Below are 26,930 nucleotides of genomic sequence, written 5' to 3' on the forward strand. Positions count from 1 at the left end.
ACACACACTCAGCAACACAATATCATTCGCCGAAGATTTTGCTGAGTCAAACACACTTCGATTGATGCAATTTATATGCGTGCCATGCAAAATTGGCAATGCAAGTGTGTGCGGTGTGAGCGATCAAAATGTGATTTTTTTCCATTTTTTATGATATAAAAAAAAAACTTCCGACAAAAAAAACACTGCATAAAAAATTATCAAAATAGCTCTCAATAGCTATTATACATTTGTAATTGAGAATATAGATTTAAAAAAAGTGTTCATTTGAAGACATTTTCCATTTCGATTCGTTTCACTTGACAATGTTGTACATCCCGAAAATTCGGCCCATTTATTTGAAGGTCTGGTTTTTTTTCTGGAAAAGCGAACGAAAAACATAACAAAAAAATCCAGTATCACCGGAACAAAACAATAAATGTTGACTAAAAAAATCAAAACAACACGGTTGAATACATCAATAAATTCAAATAAATGAGCCGAAAAAAACCATTTGAATCTCTTTACATATTTGTCAAGTGGAATCAATTCGAAAATTCGACTTTTATTCAAACTTTCTGCATTTTTTCCCATTACGTCTTTTTTTGGTTAAGAAAAACAAAAAATTTTTTACAGTGCAATCGCAATAAAACAATTTCATTTGTGCGATAAAGTATATATTTTTTCAATATAATAATTCCAAAGCATTAGTAGTACTTATAAACATTGAGCATAAAGAAATTAAAAGAGAGTTATCACAAATATCGAAGGGGAAGAGAAAAAAAGATGTTTTGGTAGTACGAATTAATGAAAAATAATACGAAAAAATGAATATAACTCAAAATGAAATTGCACAAAGAGTACCTGTTTTTTAAACGAAACAAAATTTTAAGTGCGAAATAAAAACAAAACAATTCGGAAAATGATAAAAAATAAAAATTGGTGAGATAGAGAAAATTGAATGAATTAGACTCAGATGTACCCACCTAGAAAATGTCCGAATTAAAACTTGCAAACAAACAAACAAAATAGAACTATTTTGAGCTGAAATAAAAACAAAGATCAATCAGCAAATTAAACACTAAACCGAAATCTTTCCGAAAAAAAAAACAGAACATCATATTCAAAATCGTTCGCACAAATGATCACCATCCGATGTCTAAGAAAGAGATTCAAACATTTTAAAATGGTTCCTTCGTAACCGACGGCCAATATCATCAGGTCGGATCGATGCAGCGTTTTATGATTAGGAACCATTTTAAAATGGACACACAAACACATATTATTCATACAAAATTACAGAAAATACATGAACATTTACAAAAAATAAAACAAAAACAAATGCAATAGCCCGAAAGCCGATAAGACGTTATCATAATACACACAGAAATTCTTACATTTAGGCAATAATTTTTTTATATTTAGGCAAATTTGGTGATAAAAAAAAGCAAAATTCAACAGCAAAACAAAAACAGCTTATCGGCGAGAAGTCATTCCGATGTGAACTTGTGATTATTTTGGAATAAAGATCACATTTGAATGGCTTCACATCTGTAAGCAACCATCATCATAATATATGTGATATCGTAAGAAAATGTACACTTACGCTCGATTCGAAAAACGCTCAAATCAATTAATTTTTTCATCAGCAATTTTCTTTTTATTTGAAAAAAAAAAACCACACGATTTTCTGTAATTTTGTAAAAATAATATAGAGAATTTAACATCAAATCGCTGCATAGAGGTGTCTATGATACCCTAAATGAAATTACTTCGATAATTTCAAAGAATGAAAACAATAAAAAAACTGACAAAAAAAACGCCAACAAATGAATTTAAAATTGGTCCGACAATTGGACATTCGGCAAAAGAATAAAAATTAATATCAGGGTAAATATCAGAAACAATCCGTTTTATATTCTGTTTCAATGCCAAACCGAGGTTCGAAGCTTTATTTTTTGCATACGATCGAAGCAGCGAATCAAATTCATTAGATCGATTTTTAGATATAAATAAAAAACTTATTCGCATCAAAATCTAATCGATCGAAATTGTCGACTATTTCTAGAATTTATTTTAAGCAAACATTGTATTCAAAAACGATCTGAACAATACAATTTAACAACAATAACAACAACAAAATGCTTGAAATAAAAGAAAAAAAAATCATTTATTGGCACCAAAAAAAGACTTTCGTATTTTATTTTCAACAACACTCCTCTTTCGGGTTTTAATTTTTTCCAGATCTTTCAGACTTTCTACAAAAAAGAAAAGGTAAGAGTGTTAAATCTCTAGAAAGATTTTGCTTTGACAAAAAATCCCCTCATTCCATACTCTTCAATGTATATAAAAATCCATGATGTTACATGAACTAAACTGAATCAAAAAGACTGTTTCGCTCCGAATGTGGCGACATCTCTTGTACAATGGTCGAACTAATTTTTTTACGTATTTCGTCTTCGATTGCGAATGAGGTTTGTACAGTGGCTGCTTTGACATTTGACTTATGTCTTGAAATGACAAAACACAAAAACACATCGAAACACTGTTGATTAGCAATTATTCGGCATTTTCTCCTTACTCTTTCGAAAAATCCCAAAGAAAAATCATTAGTTATTAAAACACTCCATTGGATTTTCAGCTGATGTCCTTTCTTTTTCGGAATAAATCCATTCATAATTGGTAAGTTTGTGCGGTTATCAGTGAACATTAAAAGGTGACGTGTTGGCATTTTTGTTGCACTGCTATTGATGTCAATTAGAATAAAAATCAATTTTCATTATTGTATGAAAAACCGAATTTTCCATACATTTCCTACGATTTGTTTTTTTATTTGTATTCATTTTTTTAATTAAATAGATACAAAAAAATGGCATATGATCAGCAAAATTACAACAATTGGAATACTCCACAAGATTCATACAATTTCGATATGCCCGAACAATTTGGTGGCGAACTGTAAGTAATTGATCCATTGATTGAAAAGCATTTAGTATAATTATCGGTATTAATATGATTTCTTCCAATTTAAATAGAAATTTCCAATCGTTCGATGCAAGTCAAAATGTAGATGTAAGCAATTTCGCAAATGCCGGCTACACTGGCTCGTACTATGATCCAAATGCATATGCTGCACCCGATCCCATTTATGACGGTGCTAACAGCGATTTTGACAATGAACCACCCCTATTAGAAGGTAGTCTAGTCACAGAACTAAACAAAAAAAAAGAAACAAACAAATAATTTCTTTTCTGTATTTTAATAGAACTCGGTATCAATCCAAATCATATTTTACAGAAGGTAAATCCAATCATGTCCAATTTTTTTTTCATGGTTATTAATCAATGTTGTTTATTACAGACGTTGTCGGTGTTAAATCCATTACGAACGACAGATCAAACGATTTTGCAGGATACCGATTTGGCTGGGCCGCTTGTGTTTTGTCTAGCATTCGGTTCATTTTTACTTCTTGTAAGTTTATTTAAGAATATTGTCAAAACGGTCATTTTTAATTGATTTTTATTGATGAAAATTCAAAAATTGATATTTTTATTCACAGAGTGGCAAAGTGCACTTTTCATACATTTATGGCTTTGGAGTTTTTGGGTGTATAGCATTTTGGGCCTTGTTGAAAGTGATGACAACTCAAGATTCAGTTAATATTGGGGCTGTTACATCGGTTTTGGGATACTGTTTGCTTCCAATCGTTGTACTATCAGGAGTTAACGTTCTTTTTACGTTAAAGTGAGTAACAGATAATTCCAATGAAATTAGTTAAATGAAAATCTCAAAGAATGAAACTGTTGCAACGCTCGTCATTTTGGCTCATCTCTGAGAATAAAATCTTTCTTTCGATACCATAATTTGAATTTTTTGTGGATTTCTAAAGTAAAAACTCAAATTAAGAATGGTTTTTTCCAACGTGTCACTACCTTGAACGTGTATCTATCTTGAAGATTCTCATTAAAATTTCAAATAACGGATGTTCCTTCAGCTTGTATTCATATTTTGGCATTCAGAATAAATTCAAATTATAGCACCAGAAAAAAAAAACCCAGAGGATATCAAAAGGAATGAGCCTCGGCCAGTTGTCATTGAAATATAGTATAGTCAGTTCGGTCGACTTTTTGATGATATTTCCTTTGATTTTTTTTTTGTTTCACTTTAATTCAAGAAGAAGTTCAATTTAAAAAAGATCAATTTTCAAAACTAATCCCATTTTTTTCAATTTCCAGAGGTGTATTTGGTATTGTCCTAACGAGTGTATGTATCTTATGGTGTTCGGCGTCTGCCTCAAAACTATTTGTGACTGCATATTCAATGGAACACCAGCAAATCTTGGTTGCATATCCGTGTGCATTGCTCTACGGTGTTTTTGCATTGATTACAATTTTTTAGAAAAAAAAAGCTGTTCGATCTGAGAAAGCGATGAAATGTTAAAATAAGACCAGGGTTTAAAAATAACAAATAACCAACAAATCAATCTAAATACATTTTGAACAAAAACATCAAAAAATTGTACATTTTTCACATATTCGAAAATAAACTATATTGTAATGTTTGTATAACCAAAAAAAAAAAACATCAAATGTTGCTGCTTTTCTATTCAGAGATGAAAACATTGGATGAAAAAAAGACATGGCGCAATGTGGTAAATAATGAGTGCGGAATTGGAGTGAAACAGCGTGTCGCTTGTTGTTTGCGTTAAATTATATTTCCGAATACATGAAACATGCATGACGAATGCATATTTGCATCTCTCGCGCATTTAAATGAATCGAAATTCATATAAATTATTTTGTTAAATTTATATTAAAATTCATTCAGTTGTGTGTGCTCGGCTGTTATACACGATATACATGATTAAATGGTGCATGACGAAGTGCGATATTCAATTCAAGCAGCACAGCACAGACACAATCGAATCGGATTGATATTGCAATGTCTCTTTGATTTATGACATGCTCCTAAACAACGAAAACTGGATATAAAATATCAGGATGTGACTTTTATTCATGCACATTTGAGTTCATTTTTTTTTCTTTTTTCAGAAATAAACAAAAAAAATGATTTTTCAAGCACAATGGCATTGTGCAAAAGGGCATTCTGGATATTGCAATTTCAGAACGCTTTACACTGTCGAGCGAGAATGTAACAGATCATAACAACAACAACAACAGTAATTGGATTGGAATGTCAACGATAATAAAAAAATTCTGCACACACAACAGATAGATAGCGAATAACATTAATTTTCTAGTTGAATTTAAATGGATGCATGTAAACAACTATTGCCGTTGATTCGCAATGGCAAAACATGTGTTTGAATTTTGGTTTATTCATTGATTATCAACACGGAAATTATGAACTTGTCTGGTATATCTCTCGCAATTTGCCCACAAAAATCAAGTCCGCTTGGCAACGAGCTGCTGCGATGAATATTCAATTTGAGCTATCGGCCCATGGTTTTGGACTTTTAATTTGGCTTAAATTCTTGATGCTTTATTACATTTTAAATCCGGAGTGAAATGTGTTTCTTCATTTGCACATAGCAAACATAACGAATTCCTCGAAGTCATCAATTGAATAATGCTCACAGTTTCTCATATGTACTTTTCCGATGTGGATGATTCCGCATGGAAAACCTCATCTCTGCTGAATTAGACTCGGAAATTAAATACCACAATTTAATTTGGTTGAATGTTTATTTTTTTGGGTTGAAAATGAGTTTTCTTCCTCATCTTTTTTTTCTCGCTCTCTTCAGTCTGTGTTCCGGTTTGCCGTTTAAAAATCTATTTTCATTGTCGCTATAAATTATCCCATTAAGTGTGGTACTCATACTTGAATAAATTTGCATTTGGAGCTGCTCGCGACACAGTCGCTATCATTATTCTAACTTTTTTTATTTACCCTCTCGTCGTTCGTAAATGAAACTAATCATCGGGAGAGAGAGAGGGAGAATGAAATTCACCACAAACACACTACTATTGAGCATTTTAGTGATCTAACGTTTCAACGCTGCGACGAACCGACTCATTTCACAACGAACCAGTATAAAATCGTAAGCACATTTAATGGGCTTTTTTCTATTTTCGTGTTGACACACTCTCTCTCTCTCTCCTTCTCTTTGCTCTCCATTCCTATCTCTTTCTCGCTCTCTCTCTCTCATCCATTCTCCGCATTTCATAAAGTCTCGCTTTGCGTTTGCTGAGTAGCAGTGAGATGATTGTATAATGATACGCAAACACTTCGGGTATTTCCAGTGACAGCAACAAACAAAATCACAGTTTTCATTTAATTATTTTATTCCCAAAGTATTTAACTTTTGATTCCGCGCATAATAATACTTTGATTTTCATCTTTTCGCTCTTTCGTGCATCGCACAACATCCCCATTTTTATGACTCATGTGCGCTCGCGAGCAAAGCAATTTCATTTAAACTTCGTATCATTTTAAAAGGATTTATATAATCCTGCTGCGTTTTTTTTCTCCTTTTTCTCTTATTTACACGCCAAAATGTGTTATTTGCGTTATTCTTCTTACTACGCGTATTTCGCCGAATTTTAGAAGAAAAAAACAAATAATCATTTTGGAGCAATCGCTTTTTTCTCACACACACACACTCACATTCGTTGCGGTAGATTTCAACCGTACGAATCATATTTGGAAAAAGAAAAGCAAAATATAAGAAAATTGAATGAATTTATTGTGAATATCTGGAAAATGATGGATACATTCATTTGTCTTATCACAAATCTTTATACTCTCGCACTTTTTTTTCTGCTTTCGGGTGGCTCATGCGTCTGCCAATGAACTTTATCAAATGATTTTTCAGGAGCAATCACCCAAGTGTCTGTGTGATTTGATACGGCTATGAAACGGTTCATATTCACACTGTGAATTTTTCCAGAGCACTTGATTTTTGCAATTCAACATTCACAATTTAATACTAAAGCACACTTACTTTCTCTCTATGCGATAGAAAAAAAATATGAAATCATGGGAAAGAACGAGAGGACGATAGAGAGAGAGAGAGAGAACTCATGACTATTTCTCATTTTCATTTGCTTATTCATTATCATGATTGCATATTATCCACTTTTGTCTGTTGCTTCGACTCTTATGTCACTTTTTCTTCAGACTTTTTTCATTCTCTATTCTATGTTTATTGTTTTTCGCAGAAGTGTGTTTTTTCCGTACCGCTCTCTTTGTCTTTCACTCCCTGAATGTAAAGGATGAAAAAAAAACTCACCAATTTCACCCTGTTTTATTCATCCGTTTGATGAGAACATTCAATGAAGACACTTTAGTTTTTATGAAACATGAAAGTTAGATTCTTCGTTGAAAAGCGTGCTCGTTGTTTTTTGTTGGAAAAGAATGCTTGATTTGTAATTTGTGTTTCGTAGTAATCAGCGTCTTCTTTTATTTTACTGATGAAAATTCATTCAGACAAATGTTCGTCCGACGCGAACGACAGAGAGAAAGAGAGGGAAAGAGTGAAAAAATACCACTTATATGTTTATCATTCGTTGCTCTTTATTAATAAATTATACATTTGAATGGTTTTGTTGTATTTGAACAACAAACTCATTTTACACAAAAATCAGTAAGCAGATGGAGAGTTTTGATCCTTCAGATGCACACATCATATTTTTTCTATCCTTCGTCCACAATCCAAATTTGTTCGTTGTCTTATCAAGATTTATTCGGATTTCCATTGCAAAGTCAGTATAAAAACACCATATCGAGAACGGTTTCCTCTTGTCGTTAGCATGCGTGCACAATAAAAACCGGTTGATGAATGCATCCATCCCGAAAAAACAAATCTCTTTTCCATCTTTCCCCAATGGCGTTCAAATAAACAAAAAACAAGGATTGTAATAAGATTACAATCAAATAAGATGCGAGACGGTGGTATAATGTTTCCCAAAACAGAAATACATACACCCAAAAGAAATATTTACGTTTGCACCGTGTCTGTATTCAACTTCTGCTTCAGCATTCTTCATTTTTAATTCAAACGCATGATACCGTGCACGACGCTTTTATTGAATAAACAACGAGAGAGAAAAAATTGTGATTTTTTCTGAAATGAAATCAGATTTGAAATGAAAAACTAAACAATCATTTTTATTTGATGTGAACGCAAAATATACACGCGAGAACATTGGAAATTATTCAACGACATTATTACTATGTAACACCGTGGCATTCACAGTTCAAACACATGACCGCGAAAACCAAAATATGAGTTATTTAACAAACGAATCGATATTTATGACAATGAAACCACCATCAAAAAATTGCAGTGGTTTATACACTTATGGCGCATATTATAGCAATATCCATTCCGTACGCACATAAAACAATGCCAGCATAATCACCTAATGCATTTGATATCATGTTATTGTGGTTATCATTCGATTTAGATATCAAAATACTTAAAACGATTGAGCGCTTAGACATATACAGAGTGTTCCAGTCACTGGGGCGTACATATACAGTGGAATCCAGTGTGGTGGGAGCGGATCATAGTTGAAGGAGAAAAGAAGCAATATGATTTGCAAACTGTCACTAGATCATTTGGGGTTTTAGAGAAAAACATATTCATACACAAGTTAACATCCAACAAAAGTCATGCATTTGCGTCATCACACTTCGTATATTGTAATCCGCTGTTTGTTGTGTACTAAATGAATTATGTTTACAGGGTGGACCAGAATAACTGAAGGGTTTATATGTTCGGACATATTTATGTGGAAAATGATAATTCAATGAAATTAATATATTCTTCACGACCAGATATTTACGACCGTTTAAAATAGTTTTTGGATAATGTTTTTTTATTCACTTATTTTGGAGCCTTTTTCTGAAAAAGAAGAGCCTGGCGTAGCCAACATAAAGACATTGTGGTTTTGCTGGTCAGTTATTTTACTTCCTTAAGCATCAAAAGGAAAACTATTTGTGTTTCGAGACTTCGCCACGACTGGGCCATATAGTCGACCGAAGCAACTTTCGTACTGCGTTCGATTTTTTTCTGGCACATTGATGTCTCCAAAACGAACAAAAATTTTTGGAAATCACGTCTGGCTGATTAATTACAAACTCTACACAACGCAAAAAAAAAATCTCAATTTGGTTGAAAAATTTGCTTTTTTTCTCCGTAACCCTTCAGTCATTCTGGCCCACCCTGTAAAGCAAAATGTTTATAATAATAATGATGTTTCTTTCATTATTCATTGAATGTGCATTGGTATGTGTGTGATGTAGATTTAGTTTAATCAACAAGCTATATATGCATGTACATGTGTAAGTCATGAATGCCTGTCGCACGATTTGCGTAAAATCGTAATTTTATTACTCTGGCCACATAAAATATGAACTCGTTTGTGTTTGCCACTTTTTGCACATGCATGATTCTACGTAAAGCGATGCGATTTTCGATTAGATGCCCATATTTAAATCGGTTAAATGGGAAGCAAATGTAGAAAGCAAAAAATAGCATAAATTGATCTATATGACAATAAATGTGACATACGTTGAATTTAATCTAATATATTTTTGGTATTCAAATCAAACATTCCATTTGTAAATAACTTAACGCACTTTTTTTACAGAAATCTCTTCTCCTATTTGAGATAGGGTGTTCAATTTGTTTAACACAGAGCAATAAATATGTCACGGCAACGATGGTCGACATATTAACTGATGATTATCGTGGACCGAAAAAACTGTATCGAACAAATCGATTGCAATAAAGCCATTTCTAAATATATGTAAATCAAGTGGTGCATACTCTTTTTCATAGTGCTTTCGTAGTTTTTGGCCAATAGCTAGGGTGAATAAATGTGTAATTTATAAACATTTTATGGCATCGTACTTAATTAAATAATGTGGCTGGTGTGAGTGAAAACATTGCCAATAAAATTGAATTTATTGTGTAAATCGAATTTAAATGGCATAATATTCCAAAGCAATACACAATAAATGTGTGACAATGTTTCAATGCGAAGTAATAACAGCCGATGTGTAAGGATTAAGGAAATGAGTCCTGTCAAAATGACTGGTTGCGAAATTATTGAATAAATAAATTGGCCTTTTCGAAGTTTTGTGAAAATTTACTTTTCTCTCCATTTCATTCATTTTTCGCTCTCTTTTAGATTAGTAAACGAAATGGAAATGAAATATGAGCAAAAATGAGAAAAGTTTCAACTGAATGTATAGCCGAATCGGGAAGAAGCAAAGTCATTTGAACAGTGTAGTTGCACAAACTAATAGATAAACTATTGAATTCGAGGGAAAATTGCCACTTCAGTTTTAAAGCATAAATGCTAAACAAATACGTGATGTGCCAAGAAAATGTTCAAGTGAAGACATATACGTATACACTAACACTTGCGTTTGCATTTAACGAATCACTCCTCCTCCCTGCGTCGGCACACATGCACACACACACATTTTATTTGCTTAAAGCCATTTCTTGAAGTGTTTTGTCGATGCGCTTTTATTTTATGTTAAAATTGAAATTCGGCATATGTGCAAAACTGGAAACGGAAGGTGGAGACAATGCTCGTTTACATTGCAATTGAAAAATCGTTTGGGGATGGGGGATGCTATAAATGAAAATCTCAATGGAACGTGATCTAGTAATTCAATTGCAAAAAAAAACAGAAAATGTAGATTTTTGCTCACTGCTCTCCGCCATGCAGCCATTTGAATTGAAACGAAGAGGAAAAAATCATTTCTCTATTTAGATTTAAATGCTTTCGTGTCATATAAGTTTTACGGTCGACGTTTCGCTCTCACGAAATTTATCCCAAGCATTCACGGAAGCAACGTAACTCATCACACACATACGCAGTCACACACGCTATCGAGACATTTGGGTAGATTCTCGACACTTAGATTTTATTTAAAGCTCGAAACTTTAAACGATAAATGTTAAACTTTACGTACCGTCTTTTTTATATGTAACGTCTTATTATTCTTTCAACAAAAACTCGATTTTCAATCAGAAAAACTTTCGGACACTTATTCAACGGCGGGTGTATGTGTGTGCATATGCAGAACAGGGAGAAACGGAAATCGTACCATCAGCTAAAATTGCATAATAAATAATATTTGACGCATAACATATAAATTTCTTGTTCCACCACCTGAATGATTTATTTGGTTACATTTTCGAACAACATTTGCATCGTAAATTATTATTTTACGATAAAGACCAATGGTTGAGAATAACAGCGGACGAAATGCACACAACCATCGCACTCTCATACACACGATTATAGATGTTTACACTTGATTTTATTTCCGTGCCGAATTTCTCAGCACCCTTGTAAATTCATTCCATCGACCGCTTCACAACCGATTTATATGCAAGTTTGTCCCATGGTCATATACTTGTCTCAACTAGCACAGAAACTTTTTCGCCTTTTGGTCAATAATCGATTTCTTGGCGAAAATTCAGTTTTCGATATAGCAACGATTTTATCGTCACGAATTTTGCCTCACGATTCAGCGAACGAAACGAGTTTTACGAACAAAACAATTTGGCAGATACTGTCATGATAACTGAACACATTTATTTACGTGACGATCGTACACAATTTATTTCTCTGGGGCGCATATCCGTTTTGAGATTATATATTTGAATAAATGTTTACAATCCGATTTAAATTTATATTTTTTTTTTTCCTTTTTTTCAACCAATGAATTAACATTTCAAAGTTCAACAAACTCATACATTTTCTACGGTAAACGTATTGAGCGTCAATTTTTTTGGTTTTCTTGATCATTTTCTTCGTGTGGACAAAATTCGAGAAATATCATGTCAAAATGGCTCACAAAAACATAAAAATATTCGTTGAACAAATGTTCACAAAATTGAATTTCACCACACGGCAACAATTGTTTATATGTGTGTATATGAGAACAAGCAATACACAACCTTCCACAGAAAAGTTTCCCATACAAATTATATGAAAATATATCACGGGCACTGATTGCCCCAAACACGAAATATATTTGAAAATATTTTGGGAAGCTACTAGGGGAAGCATTCATTGCCTGTTTTTGATGTTTTTTTATCAACAAAGAAAATGTCTCTTTTCTTTTATTATTGTTGTTTCACTTATGATGAATTTACCATTTTGGGCTCACCAGTCAGTTTTTGACTTTTGTAGTGAAATAGGTGTATGAAAAAGATATTTTATAAAATATGTGACTGATCGCAATAGTAATCCTCTCTCTACCTGAAGTTGAATGAGAAAAAGGACATTTGCTGGGGTGTTACTCACACTCATGAGCTTACACAGTCATTAGTACAGATAATTTGTATTTGTAATTAACATTTCTGGGAATTTTCCCATCTCGTTAGACTTAGGTATATAAAGGTAGTTTTGAAATGAGTTGACGTCAGTTGCATTTTTCTGCGAAAAGAATCATTTCAAAAGAATTAAACAAGTTTTATACATTAAAAAGTGGTAAAAATTAAAATGAATACGTTGATCAAAAAATTCAAGCAAGAGCCGGACGAATTTGAAATTATATACAGATATCCAGAGAAAGAAAACATAGATGGACCCTTCGTCCAGTCCGTCAATATTGATGACTACATTCGATCAATTCGTGGCGAAGACTATATTGAACCGAAAATTGAATCTGATGTCAAACCGAAACTAGAACCAGGTATAAATTTAAATGAAGAAAGCATCGAATCGGTGCCAACAAAATCAACACAGTCACCCATTAAGGAGAAAGTTCACACTAGATATGAGTGCTACAAATGTCATTTGAGCGTATCGAGTCTTGAAAATCTGAAAATACATCGATGCTTCATTGAACTTCAGTGTGATGTTTGTGCGAAGAAATTTACCGATAAACAAAAGTTATACAGTCATAAAAAATGGCACACTCGCAGTGCAATCAAACAACGTCACGAATGTAATTTATGTAAAAAAACGTTTACAGCTATAAGTAGTTTGAATAGTCATATTGCTAATGTTCATGACGGACAGCGACCATTTGAGTGTAAAATATGTAAAAAGAGATGTGCCAAAAAGGTAGATTTGAAAAAGCACGAATTATCGCACACTGGAGAAAAACCACATCAGTGTGATGTTTGTAATATGAAATTCTCTCTATTCGAAAATATGAAACGTCATAAACGTGGTCACATCGAAAGGCCTTACCATTGTGATTTTTGTCCAAAGCGATTTCCGGAAAAAATAAGCCTAGATATTCACAGAAGGGTTCACACCAGAGAAAAAATATTTCAGTGTTACGATTGTAAAAAGACATTTTTAGAAAATGGTCAGTTAAAGGCACATCTTAAAATTCACTCCAAATCAAAATCATATTCATGCTCTTTATGTAAAGAAAGATTTTCAGAATTGTCTGATTTGAAATTACATAAAACATCCCATGAAAGGTCATATGAGTGCAACTTATGCAAAAAAAGATTTTTTACTAAAATCGAATTAAGTAGGCATCAGAAGACTCATAGCTCTCAACGATTATACGAATGTGCAGAATGTGGACAGAAATTTAAAACATCAGGAGCATTGAGACGTCATGTAAAATGCCACAGTGGAGAAAAATTATTCAAATGTGATTTATGCTCTTCTAAATTTTTAAGGAGCGATAGTTTGAAAGATCATAGAAAACGCCATACTGCTGATCGACAATTCGGATGTGATCTTTGCTCGAAGAGGTTTTTTGATAACAAAGGCTTACAACGACATAAGCTCAGTCACACAAAGGAAAAACCATATAAATGTCAATTTTGCAAGAAGAAATTCTCCGCACAATTTTGCTGCATTCTTCATACTCGCGGCAAGCATTTCGATTTACTTCGACAACAAGACAAATTGAGTGGAACATTGAATGTGCTATTTCAAGGTATGAGGACATATGAATGTTATAAATGCCAATTCACATCCCTTCTCTGCTATGTGAAAAAACACATGAAGACTTGTGCTTTTGGTGAAAAGAAACCATTACGAAAAAATTCAAGTACAAAAAAAAAAACATTAAGAAACATGGAACCAATAAACAAATTTCAAAGTAAGGAGATCCAATGTTAAAGCTTATGTTCAAACTACTGAAAATTGTTCCTTATACAAAAACAGAAATAAATAATTTGTTTTTTTTGGAGAAATCATAAATGTCTGCAAATTAACGAAGAAGAGATATAAAAAAATTGACGAAAAAAATGTGTGCCAACGACACATGGTGTTCCCAGACGGTCACCCATTCAAGTACTAACCATGCTCAATGCAGCTTAACTTCAGTGATCGGACGAGAACTGGTGCTTTTTACATGATATGGTCGTTGACAATAGTAAATAGATTCTTTGTAAATCTGAATTATGTTTTGCTCTGTCAAATCGATGAATACTAATAAAACAAATGTAAACAAATGATTTCAAGTATTGGTTTAATTTTTCATCTGACCATTTTTTTTAAATATTAGGGATGAGATTTGAATCTTTTTGGACTTTTTTTTATTCAAAAAATACATCGAAATGTACATAGAAAAACGCACGAATCTGCCGTATATATTTTTTCAAGTGCTCTTGTATTATAACTATTTTTCAAAACCTCTATCAAGTCCATTCTTTTTGCAAAAAGAGCGAAATGTCACCGAATTTTTTATTCCAAGGGATACTTACTTAACAAAATGATCAAGTTGTGCAGTTCATAAGTTTTGGAAGTTTTTCTGCTTGTGGCAGATAACTGTAAATGCTTACTTACTTGAAAAATGTACAGCATTCAGACAATAAAACCTGTGTCATCTACACACAGTTTCTTCTTCTTCTTTTTTTCATGTAGCGATTAATTATTGTCCAAAATTAATTAAATAGTTTCAAGGAAAACACAAAGACAAGTGTATGCAGGTTTTCGTGAGTCACGGAAGTAGCATTTTCTGTTCAAGGGAACTGCAGATGTCTGCGCTATTGTGTGAGAATTTTCAACAAATACCATTGTTGTGTGTGTGTGCACACTGCACAATGTAAAGAATGGTTGAAGTTGCACACAAAAGCAAAATTATATAACCGGAATATTTGAAGACAAAAATAAAAGTTTTACAGCTCAAATAAAGTTGGAGATTTGTATGTGTAGTATAATTTACCAGTTGCATTTCATAGCAATTAATAGTGTTCCCAAATCGCTGTAGTCGCTTATGATGTTTCGCCTTTAAGGCGAACATTTCTCAATGGGCAAAATTTTGCATTAATGACAGAATAATAGATAATAATGTTTCACAATTTCCGTTCTTGGAAAATTCGTTCAGTCGATGGCGGAAACTTCCGCGACACAACTTTTGCAGAGAGAGAGTCGCATGCAAAAGTTAAGCGACACACTGAGAGAGCGTGAGAGTGAAAGCGAAAAGAAGAGAGAGAGAGAGAGAGGCAGATAAATAGAATAACAGACACACTCAGCAAGAAGGCAAGCTGCCGACGAAGAATGATTTGGGTTTTGTTTGTGGGTCTGATTGTGTTCTCGGTAGTGCTTATGAATTCCATGCTCCCATTTGTTGTTTGACACAAAACAATTTTCGGTTTTCATTTCGTCGGTTGCAGTGCCATAAACATTTTTTTCCCTTCTCTCACTCTTGTATTAATGACTAAAAACGCATCACAACAACTCCAAGTGTTTTCGTGCTTTTGAAGCAAAACCATGTTTTCAATCGAGTCAAATTTATTTTGTTGACATAACACAATAACACGTTCCCCTTTGGGAGCGACGAGAATCGGTTTGGGCGACAACAACAATATTATCCAAACTATGAGATAAGACAACATTGTGCTCGAAAAGTTAAACAACACACAAAAATTGAAGACAGAGACAAAGAGAGAGAGAGAGAAAAAGAAGTGGATGCTGATTTCACAACATTCACAACTAATCTCAAACCACCAAAAACAAATCTTAACACGAAGACAAAAGCTTGAAAACTATATTCGTAACAGTCACAACGAACGATGCCAAACATTTTAACGCGTACTCTCTCACATTCACTCATAAGTAAGAGGACGAAAACGTGCCGATTTTTATCGCAATGCACATTCGTACGATCGTCGTTCTGTTGGGAATCGAATTAAATATAACGTGCATCGCTACACATACACACACGGTCGAATGTGATATAAACGAAAGGACATACACAAATTGAATGCATTTCGATTTTGGCTAGTTTTCCAAAAAGCAACCAACTGATTTTCAACTATGAATTGTTTTCAAATGTCATTCGTGCCACGGTGCAACGACAATCCATATTAAAGAACGTGAATAAAAACGAATACCCAAATTGAACCACTGTTGGTCGTTCGAATTCATTTTCGTATGTTGCATAATAAACCGAATGCTTGTTCCTTTTTCATGAGTGACTGTGTCAATATTGGTTTCTTCCAACAATTCCACATTTCAACGAAACAATACAAACGAAAAAATAAAACTTTTCATCGATGAGCACTTTTTTGAGTCATCGGTTGTGTGTGTTTTGTCAAAATCAACGTCTGAGATAACATGTATCCCAAAAGTAATTCGCCAAGCGAACAAAGACAACCGAAACTATTGTTTTTTTAACGCTTTCTACTCAAATTGATCGTGGTTCGAACGTGAGAAACAACACAAAACTTTGTTAATATTGAACTTTTCCTCTGAATCATCCAAAAACCAAACATTGATTTTCATAGACCACATTTTTTTCTCTCAACTTTCTTCAATTTGAAATCATTTAATCTTCTTTTCTTAAAACAACGAAAGTCATACAATTCATTGATTTGATAGAATCTGAAGCAAAATAGATTGTTCGCCAACTGTTTGTTGAACAAAACTCCATTGAAATAGAACGACTTCTCTTGCTGTCTTTCTCGATACAACACACCTTATCATTGAAAGTAGTTATTTCTAACGAGATATACATTTATATCTACGTTTCATTTTAAATGACCCAAATCCGCATTTATCATTTAAACCAAATCAGCCAACTTCTTTTTGTTCCATTCAAGTGGATTACATACCATAAGTTCTTCTTTTTTTTTCATCTCTTATTCTTTTCAATTTCTGTTGAATTTAAACGTTTAAAGTTTTGGTGGAACGAAAATCAGATATCAATTCTCGTGGAAAATAGAAATGGTGAATTGCAATACCTAACAAGCGCCACTTGCTTCATTTCACAGCTCTTGGCGACACCCAATCTTTTATTATGTTAACGCATATCGAACTTTTGAACGACAGCTATGGCATACCACCATTCATCTGCGTCGAAATTTAAAACTTTTTGATTCGAAAGTCGCTTTTTGCGCTTGTTTTGATTTGAACGATATAGTTTTCAGAAAGTCGCACGAAAACCGAATGCTTGGAATTATTATACCTGATTATATAGAATTTGATTTTAGTTTTTAACTTTATTTTCATTCTGTTTTCCAAACAAATCAAAAACTCAACGAATTCGATTTAACCGAATTCGGTTTAACAGAACGTTAAATTGATTGCGTGGTCGCGATCTTAATGTTCACAAATTCATAGAATTTTTATGTGGTTTTTGTAATTGACTTATATTTTACAATGAGAATTTTGAGTTAAAAGGAATTGAGTGAAAATGAGGTTATCATATATTTCATGACAGTGATTTGGATTTGAAATTGATCATTTTGCAATATGGAAGATTTTTTCACAAAAATATACAACAATAGATTAAGATTAAAATAGGCACTAAACATTTAATTTATATCATCGAAATGTCCATCAATCAAAGACTCTGTGCGTTCTCCGCAAAATTCAAAAAGAACTTTGATGCCATATCCACGTTGTGATTGTACTTTAATCCAAATCCGTTTTTTACCCATTTCACCATCGACAATCGTGACATTTGACTGAACCGATTCGTAATCAGAATATTTAATGCCTTTGATAACAAAATTGGGTTCATTTATTCCCTAAAATAACAAATTATTATTCTATTTTCAATATTATTTTTTGGTATGATTGTGTTTTCTTGACTACTCACCATTGGATATTTAATCACTTTGGTTCTAATGGTATTTTTATAGGCCTTCTCATACGCTCGACTTCGACCGATTAGTGGAAAATTTGTACAATCGCCAAATGTCGTAACGTATTCAGCACTTGAATAAACAACACACAGAATAGCGAGAAGAATTACAACTTTCATACTGACTTCGGGACTGACAAATGTGAAGTAAAACGCTTGTTTTTATGTTGATGTTTACTGCGTTTTTTTATCGTGAATCGAACACTTAAGTTAATCAATCAGATAAAAGCTGATTTATTACGCAGAATTTGAAGCAAATCCATTGTAGGCTTATAATACGTTACTTTGACTTTATTTATTTCAAACATTCGTTATCACACCAATACTTACCTATATTCGGCTATGACCAACATTGTGAAGCAAATTTGAAAAATGAACTAAAATGTACTTACATGACTTCATAACCTCATCGTGTTTGTGATTATATCCTTTTTCCAATTGAAATACATTTGTATTGCTGCAACATCAATATATTTATATGGTTTCAAAATCAGAATACAATAAAGTCAATAGCATTTTTGATACAAATCAACGATTAATACAGGGAAGAATACGGGTTTTTTAGTTGACTGATGTTGGTCCCCTCAAAGTTTGACCGTACTGATTAACACAAGCCACTTATCAGTTATGGTGCTATCCAAACTCATTTATTGTTTACATCAAAAGAACGTATCATTGTTGTTCCTTTGAATTTAATTTTTTCCCATATCTTTGTGATCACACTTTTTGTAAGGATTAAAATGCATATTTCTGATGAAAAACATGAAAATTACATCATGCTTGAGTGTAATACTAAAATCAACGTCAAATCTAATGTTTTGCAGTAGTTCATTATCACTTGATGCAATGAGATATATTGTTCGAAAAATGTCGAATATGATTAGTTTATTTTGGGTGAAATCAATACATAAATTGAGCAGGAGTGTTTGCAGAAAATGTCTATCGATTCAAAGGCAAATTTGCACCGAACACATTGAAATAAATAAATAACCGGTAATTTTTTATTTGCAGCCGCACATTTTTTCAGCTGGTCCCTGCATCCATATACGAAATTCACGTTGTTTTCAGAAAATCCGGTACTTTGAGCTATATAATAAGAAAAATAAGAGTAAATTCGATTTGATGTAAGATGCAAATGCACAATAATAAGACAGCTTTGAAGCAAATAGTGAACATACCAGAATCCTTTGTGTTATGATTCGAAACCATTATTTGTTCATTGACCCAAATAACTCCTACTGGTTGATTTGAATCTGTAAATGGGATCGTCGCTTTCATTTTGCAGTAAAGAAAGGTATCAATTCCACATACCTTTGTTGGATCGCATTTTCTCTGTATGATCCCCAACAAATTTGACAAAGTGATTTTGGTATGAATCTGGCGTTGATGTTGTAAGGTTATTTTTCGGTGTAAATGAGCTCGATGGACCCAATACTGGAGAATGATCATAGTCTATTGTTTTCATTCTTTTTTGAAAAACACAATCAATATATGAATTTTCATTTGTTTCCTTTGGACAATTGATACCTCCATCACAACGTGTTGATTGCAATTTTTTGTACTGGAATTGTTGAGTCACGATAGATGCGACATTTGACAAGCATTTTTGCTGACGACATTTTTTGTTTGTTGTCGTCGTTTTCACGTATTTCCTATTGGCATCAGTGCTCTGAACCGATGATGATGTGAATTTCGATGAATCGATTTCATATTTGATGAAGCAATCAAATTTGGATGTTTCGTTTAATTTTATATCGAACAAATTAAATAACGAATCCGAATTAAAAGAAAACTCAACGATATTAGGAAAAACAATTTATGGAATCTCACAAACATTTATATTGAATATCACTTGAGAATTCCACTAAGAAGTATTTATGCGCTGTTTATAAAATGCGTATCGTTAGTTTGAATATTTTCTTAAGACTGAGCTCATAGGCATCCATTGCACTCATCTAAATAGGTTTTTCGCTTGTGTGATTTTGTGAATTAAAAATAATCTATATCTGGGAATACATGACGCAATTTGCTGATGGAAAAATTGCATTTGCTACATCAAAAGCAAAACTAATTTCCGATTATAAAAAAAAGTGTTTTTGTTTCTCTGATATTGACAACGCTTTGCTATTGAGCGAAGAATGCAATCTTGGCTTGACTTTTATTTTAACAAGGAATCCCCTTGACTCATAATCAGAGTTACTTTGCAACAACAAAAAAAATGAAAAAGTGCACTTACGTCGTGATGCCATAAAAATCTCGACTACATTAAATGTCATGTTTTGTGGATGATGAAATGGTAATTTAAATACTCGTCTTAAATAAATATGTTAATTTACTTGAAAGGACCGGTGTTCACATTGAAAGGCATTGTATTGAAAATTACATCAAATACTCAGTGTTTAATTTCTCAAATTTTTCAACCATCGAATCAGTTGCATCAATTTTGCTTCTTTTTGGCAAGACAAAATCAAAATCGGAATGTCTCATATCAACATTTTCACATCGCTTCGGCTCAACTTCGGGAGATCCAATTTCTTCGTCACACTCTAATATTGGAGAAAGAAAATCGCCTAAAATTTGATCTTCTTCGACCATATTTTGAATTTTCATAATGCGGTGGACGTCAGGAACTGGTTTTTTAATTCTTCTGGAGTAACCAATATCCGCAGTGTTTTGCACGTCATTTGATCGTGAAGTGGCATCGACTTCTCCGACAATCAAATTTTCTAAATCTAATTTGGTTCGATCGGTTTGCGTGCCGACCGAAAAATACCGCGAATTGTTCCGATGACACTCCTTATGATTGCAATTATGATATAAAATGCGATACGAACTTGATGGTCCATATTCGTTCGATTTATCACTTTTGTACTTCTGGTTTTCACTCATTTTTTTATGCACAAAAGGAACTACCACAGCACTGGAAAAATGTGCTCACAATTTTTGCACGCACCCTATTCGTTCGAATATTCATTTAAGACTAAGAGATGATGCTCGCGCTACATTTAGCGTTTGATGCATCTCAGATTTATTTTTACCTACCTTATGATGGCTTTGCAACGTAATGGATTCGTATAGGTAAAGTAATTTCCGGTCATATGATATCAATACTGCTTTGAATATGAAGGAGGAAAAAAATAAGTTCATTACACGACAAATGGAGAAGGTTTCATGCAACTTTATGTAAAAATGCGGAATTTTTGCGTTATTTTTAAACCTTTTAATGAATACACAAGATTTAGTGATTTTGTTATTGTAATTCCATTTACAACAATAGCTCTTTTTTAAACGAATTAAAATAAAACACTGACATTTATTTTAATATAATAATGAAATATTTTTTTTATCAACGTATAAAATTAAAAAAAAAATGATAATTTTCAAATAAAAAAATAATTTGAAAACTCAAATAGAAAAAAAATAATAAAAAAAAAAATTTCGCCCCCGGGTGGGCTTGAACCACCAACCTTTCGGTGCCTGTCATACTATTTTTATTAACAGCCGAACGCGCTAACCAATTGCGCCACGGAGGCTACATATTTCAATACGCTGAACAAAAATTACAGCCAAAACTATTCATAGACTCACAATGATCACACGTACACATTTATACACACTTATCATCAGCATTACTTTACAAGCATGAATGAGATAGGAAGAAAAAATCTGAATGACAAATAAATTGCTTGTTATCACTTTTCGTTTCTATAATTTTGTTGTTGTTTTTTGTAATTCTCATTTTTGGTTCACGAAAATTATGTTTTTTTATAAAACCTTCAAATAAATTCGAAGAAATATCGATTTGTGATTAAATTGAAGGCATTGCAAATGGTCAAATCGAAATAAATGAAATGTCATCAATAATTCATAATAATAAAATTCAACAAAAATAATATTTTAATACCACATTCTATTTAGAGCGGTTTATATCGATTCGATTCATACAAACTATTTGAAAATGATTATAGACTATTTGAAAATGAATGAGAAACAAATAAAAGGTGTAGCAATTTATTTTGGCTCTACTTATCTACTTCTTGGAACTCGATTTGGAAGTGTATTTGAATCTATTATTCTGCATAAAAAGGTGGTTAGCCAAACGATATATAATTCAAATGTCGCTCCGATTGAATATTCGATATTTGTGATTAAATAATTTGTGCTGGTTTTTTGTACCATAGTCAATTATTATACTAGATAATTAAAAAAAGTCATATTTTGAGCCGATAGCTGATCAGCGGCACGGCCGTTTCAATCATCGAACATTGATATTTCAATGCTGTCATATGTATGCGCTGTAAACATTTTGGTTTAATTTTTGAATTGTTCGCCGAAAATGACAATAATCGATTTTTTTTTGAATCCGAAACATGAACAGAATTTAGGTTAAATATTAGATAGGAATGTTTTATATCTATTTCTCTCTATGTAGTATAACAAATTTCAATGCAAAATTTAAGGCATTGTATCAATTTGAAATGCAAGAAATGGTTCTGGCCATTCATATGACACATATCTGAATTGAATTCTTGGATCAATAATTTAACTAAAAATAATGTTACTTATTTGGCATCCATTCCGGAATGAAATGGATGTACGTTGAAGTATTTTTGGCTTATAGAAATATATTAGATACTAGATATATATGCTGTTTGTATGATATTTCATAGTATGATGTTGATTATAATTCTTTGCCTTTATTTTTCGCATTGAAGTTGATCATTAACATACATTTTTTGCTACAACTTGGATATAACGAGTGATAATAATATTGTCCATTGATTCAACGAATCATTACGAAGTGCACGTGTCAGATTAGCCGTGAACGGAGACTTGTCACCGAGAATCTCGGCCCGAGATGTTCGATCAAATATTGAATTTAAGATCTGAGTCTTTCGAGCAAGCAGCTGTACATTCGACAAATTTTTCGATTTATTCAAGGGGGTCAAATCGGATAACTCCCGGTATGTTAAATTTTGTTCATTTTTTATAAATTTTTTGGTTTTTTTTTAATGTCGTTTTGTGGAATTGTTGATTCCATTTTTCGGGTCTTTAATGACGAATTTCGTTTTATCCGTGTTTGCAGTATTTGAACTATTCACCGCACAAATGTTAACTATTTTACGATAATATTGCTAAATATTGAAGCCTTTTCAGTTTTGATATATACTATGTACTCCGTAATAACAATAAGATATGAATGTGTTTAGATTGTTATGATATAGAGGCACTTTCAATCTAACTCATCAAAGATCTATTGAGTAAGAGCATTTTCCCATTTTCGCATTGATATAGTTTAATTTCCTTGAAATTCATTCATCTTGGAGTTCATTCCTGCATTTTGTTCAACATTGAATAGCAAAAATTTCACGAAGGAAATTGGGTCATTTCGGCCGAACTCGGTTCATGAGCTCATTACATTAAAACTAGCAAAACATTTGTATGCACAACTTACCGACATGGTGAATTTGCCATTGGCCAAACTTGAAAGTGCAAATACTTATCTTCGATCACAGATACTTTGCCCCTTCAATACGAACAAGAGCACTTAAGAAAATACATAGATTTGTAAATTCCATCAAAAAACGCAGGACTATCGATTTCTGCCTTGACGTTTCCGGCTGTTTTTTTGGGGTGACCCAGAATGCCGTAGCTAACAAGTTTGACACTTATCATTTTCCTGATTCTTTTTAATTCGATTAAAATTGCATTTATTTTCTTTGGTTTTTCCTTTCTTCTTCATTTCTTGCATAATTTTAATATTTGACACACTATTTAAATTGGGAATTGTTGGAAAAAGCGACTTTCTTCGGTCGCATAGATTTTACAAACCAAATCATTGCATTTATATAGTTTACAAATTCAATTCGTTTTGAATAACTTAAGGATTTTCTTTCTTCAATAAATAATTTAGTTTGTTTTTTCACGTTTTCATGATATTTTTTCATTTTTAGGGGTTGTGCCATATGATAACAATCACATTTATTCATTCGATGATGATTTTTCGATAAATTTGGATTTTATTCGCGCAAAATATAATTCGAAAATATAAATATCATTGAAATCGTATAAATAAATCATTTATATTGTCAATGGTATATCAGTGGGCAATTTTCTATTTTAAATAAAATATAGAAATGAGTCGAATGGGTGGGTGATTTATACCATGCAGAGCAAAAAAAGAGTTTTCAGCAGTAAGACGAACTTTTTCGCCCGATGGTTCATATTCATTAGGCGAGTTTAAAAAAATTTGTTTGATTTTTTAAGCATCTCAAGCGGATTCAATCATAAAGCCCGATGATAAAAATATATTCTGCATGGAAATATTCTTAAATTGAATGCAATAAATGTATGTTTGTTGTAAGTTGGTCATACGATTGCTTTGCACATTTTTGCAGCAATAAAATTGATCACAAAATATCTTTTTCGGTTGAAAAATTTTCACTTAAGGAGGATTCTCCTCAGCGCTCTCCTCCTCCTAATTTTCCTCTTTTTTTGAGGAACAATCCCTGTTCGTGGGGTTAGATAATCGATAGACATTTTCAATTTTCATTCAAATTTTGCGAACGGTGGAAAACTTACCACGTGGAACAGATCCACACCAATCATGCTAAAAAACCGCGATTCGAGTTATCTAACCTCAAAGAAAGCATATTTTTAGGTGTCTTAAAATGTTGACCCATTGCAATACTCTCCTCTTACACACTAGGTGTGTGCGGAAAAGTAAAAACGGAGTGAAAAAAAATAGCATTTTGCAAAATGGAGCGCCAGTTATAGTTTGCATTGTGTGGTGTGTAGTACACGCAGCCAATTTACAGTTGAATCACTGTTGAAAAGCCATTGCATTTTGTGTGTGATTGGTTGAGTCGTTTCCACTTCACTTATTTCAATAAAAACACACTACGATTCGATGCATTCCAAGTGAAAAGCATATAATTGAAATTGAATACATAATTCAGAGAGAATGCCAACGATATCCCGTCTCCCTCCACCTTTTTCATAACTATTAATTTCCAAGAAATAAAACCACATGCAAACGGGAGGGACAAAGAGTGAGACAGAGGCGAGAGAGGAAAAAAATCCACTAAAATAAACGAAAACAACTTATTCATATAAAGATTTATTTTAAATGGTAAACGATTGAAACGACTCACTATGCACCATGCACACAATGAAGACTATCTTACTCGAACACAACATTTTCCGAAAATTCGAATGTTGAACATTTTTGCGGTACACAATCTGTGTGCAGACGATTTTAATGGGAAAATGTGGATTTAAATCATTTTCCCAAAACGATAAATTACGACGAATGAAAATTGAGGATCTTCATAATATTGAAAAGCGCGTTTGCTTTGTGCAAATTTCATCTTGTGGCTGTGGACGCCAACATTTCAAATGAAAAATATGACGCTTGCATCGAAAAAGAATATAAATGAATAGATTTATATCTATGACTTCTGTCGTGCACCACACACTTGAAACACAGATAAAAAACACTCGATGCAGCGCATCAGAAATGTTATTTTGAATTTCATTCGCTTTCAGTGCGGAGAAAAGTTCAATGTTATTCGAAACTTGTGCATTGTTTGCAAAAATAACATTATCATGTGGAAACATGATGCAAGATGGATTCCATACAAATCAATCAGTTATTGATACCAATGTTTCCCTAGTCACACTTATATGAAAGGCTTCACATGTGTAGAGAACCTTCTTTACTTCTCTTTTATTTATTCTCTCTTGGCCAAAAACTTTTCTCGCGTGAGCCTCCTTAAAACCTCCTTTAAGACGTCGTAAATCGATACACCAATAAAATATCGAATTTCGTGCATAAACAAAAGCTTGAATTCTCAAATAACATTGACTCCAAGTCCAAACACCTGATGATATGATTTTATCAATATATTTTTTTAATGATATGGATTATGGAACCACTTTATTTGGGCTCTCAATCAATGCCTTACCAATAAAAATTCAAATACATGAAGAATCCAATCATCAAATTAGATTTGAATTTGGTTGAAATTTGTAAGGTATGAAATTATGTTCAACGTATAAGAAACTTGTTACAAAATCCAATAAATGTAAAGTCAAAGTTTTTGTTTACTGTTTTTTCGTCAGAAGTAGAAGAAGATCATCAAAATCGAATCAATCATTGAGCAGTTGATGGTTTTGTCGATAATTTGTATGTCCACCGCCAGTGGGTGCGCAACAGAATAGAATTTATGAAAATGGTGTGATAGTGTAAATTATGGAATGGAATTTAGAATTTGTGACACCAGTGACAAGGCACCATCGTCCATGTACCGATTCCCCAACGTGAGCTGTGGAAATACTTTTCGGTGAAGTTTTCAACAATGTTGTAAAATGTGGTTGGCATTTGATCATGTTCTTCAGGACACAAGTAACTTTATAATCTCGGCCGTGAAGTATTATGGACTTTAAATGGAATCCATCAAACACAACTTTGTTCGAATGGGCTATGGGAATCAAAATCAATACATTCGAGTGCAAGAGTGGATCTGGTTTATATACTCCACATTTATGGCAAACGACCCTCGCGAAGTGCACAAATAAACGTCATTAATACATCCAGTTTGGGTGCAAGAAATAGAATTGAACGAAAAACATGAGAACAAAAATAACAATTTAAATGATTTAGCAAATAGAAATTTGCACTGTTTTGCCGATGTGTGCGACTTACTTGCATGTGCATAAATCTTCTTTGTGTTCACGAAACTTGTTGAATAGTTCATCTTCTAGCCGAAATACACGAACAAAAATACAGTTTGCGACAACGAATACATCGCAGAGCAGGAGTCAATGACACAATGAAAAAGCAAACGAACGAATGAGAGAGAGAGAGAAAGATCACAAGAAATAAGATA

At 32.9% G+C, this 26,930-nt stretch overlaps 3 protein-coding genes, 1 long non-coding RNA gene and 2 other non-coding genes across 6 annotated transcripts; 2 read left to right on the top strand and 4 right to left on the bottom strand.

The window, feature by feature from the left end:
• The first annotated feature begins 2,483 nt into the window (after window positions 1-2,483).
• On the top strand, window positions 2,484-4,492 carry LOC116341642 (protein YIPF5). Its single transcript, XM_031768820.1, has 7 exons — window positions 2,484-2,661; window positions 2,839-2,937; window positions 3,015-3,175; window positions 3,245-3,279; window positions 3,340-3,450; window positions 3,539-3,723; window positions 4,215-4,492. Exons 2-7 carry the CDS (start codon window positions 2,849-2,851, stop codon window positions 4,375-4,377), a joined length of 744 nt encoding a protein of 247 aa, XP_031624680.1. The 5' UTR covers window positions 2,484-2,661; window positions 2,839-2,848; the 3' UTR covers window positions 4,378-4,492.
• Window positions 4,493-12,476: 7,984 nt separating this feature from the next.
• On the top strand, window positions 12,477-17,115 carry LOC116341799 (endothelial zinc finger protein induced by tumor necrosis factor alpha-like). Its single transcript, XM_031769096.1, has 3 exons — window positions 12,477-13,093; window positions 13,469-13,881; window positions 17,072-17,115. The coding sequence occupies exons 1-3, from the start codon at window positions 12,477-12,479 to the stop codon at window positions 17,113-17,115; spliced, it is 1,074 nt and encodes a 357-aa protein (XP_031624956.1).
• LOC116341806 lies at window positions 14,200-14,318 on the bottom strand. Its single transcript, XR_004201195.1, has one exon. It is a non-coding gene; the product is annotated as a 5S ribosomal RNA (ribosomal RNA).
• Window positions 17,116-17,576: 461 nt separating the features above from the next.
• Window positions 17,577-18,167, bottom strand: LOC116341752. Its single transcript, XM_031769005.1, has 2 exons — window positions 17,995-18,167; window positions 17,577-17,923 (listed from the first exon to the last, which is right to left on the bottom strand). Exons 1-2 carry the CDS (start codon window positions 18,157-18,159, stop codon window positions 17,708-17,710), a joined length of 381 nt encoding a protein of 126 aa, XP_031624865.1. The 5' UTR covers window positions 18,160-18,167; the 3' UTR covers window positions 17,577-17,707.
• An 857-nt stretch (window positions 18,168-19,024) lies between these two features.
• On the bottom strand, window positions 19,025-19,451 carry LOC116341783. Its single transcript, XR_004201192.1, has 3 exons — window positions 19,351-19,451; window positions 19,218-19,292; window positions 19,025-19,125 (listed from the first exon to the last, which is right to left on the bottom strand). It is a non-coding gene; the product is annotated as an uncharacterized LOC116341783 (long non-coding RNA).
• Window positions 19,452-21,478: 2,027 nt separating this feature from the next.
• Window positions 21,479-21,572, bottom strand: Trnan-guu. The gene is made up of 2 exons: window positions 21,535-21,572; window positions 21,479-21,514 (listed from the first exon to the last, which is right to left on the bottom strand). It is a non-coding gene; the product is annotated as a tRNA-Asn (tRNA).
• Window positions 21,573-26,930: the final 5,358 nt, after the last annotated feature.

The sequence above is a fragment of the Contarinia nasturtii genome, unplaced genomic scaffold, assembly GCF_009176525.2.
Source record: "Contarinia nasturtii isolate CC-2019 unplaced genomic scaffold, AAFC_CNas_1.1 Cnas_scaffold_745, whole genome shotgun sequence".
Classification (NCBI taxonomy): domain Eukaryota; kingdom Metazoa; phylum Arthropoda; class Insecta; order Diptera; family Cecidomyiidae; genus Contarinia; species Contarinia nasturtii.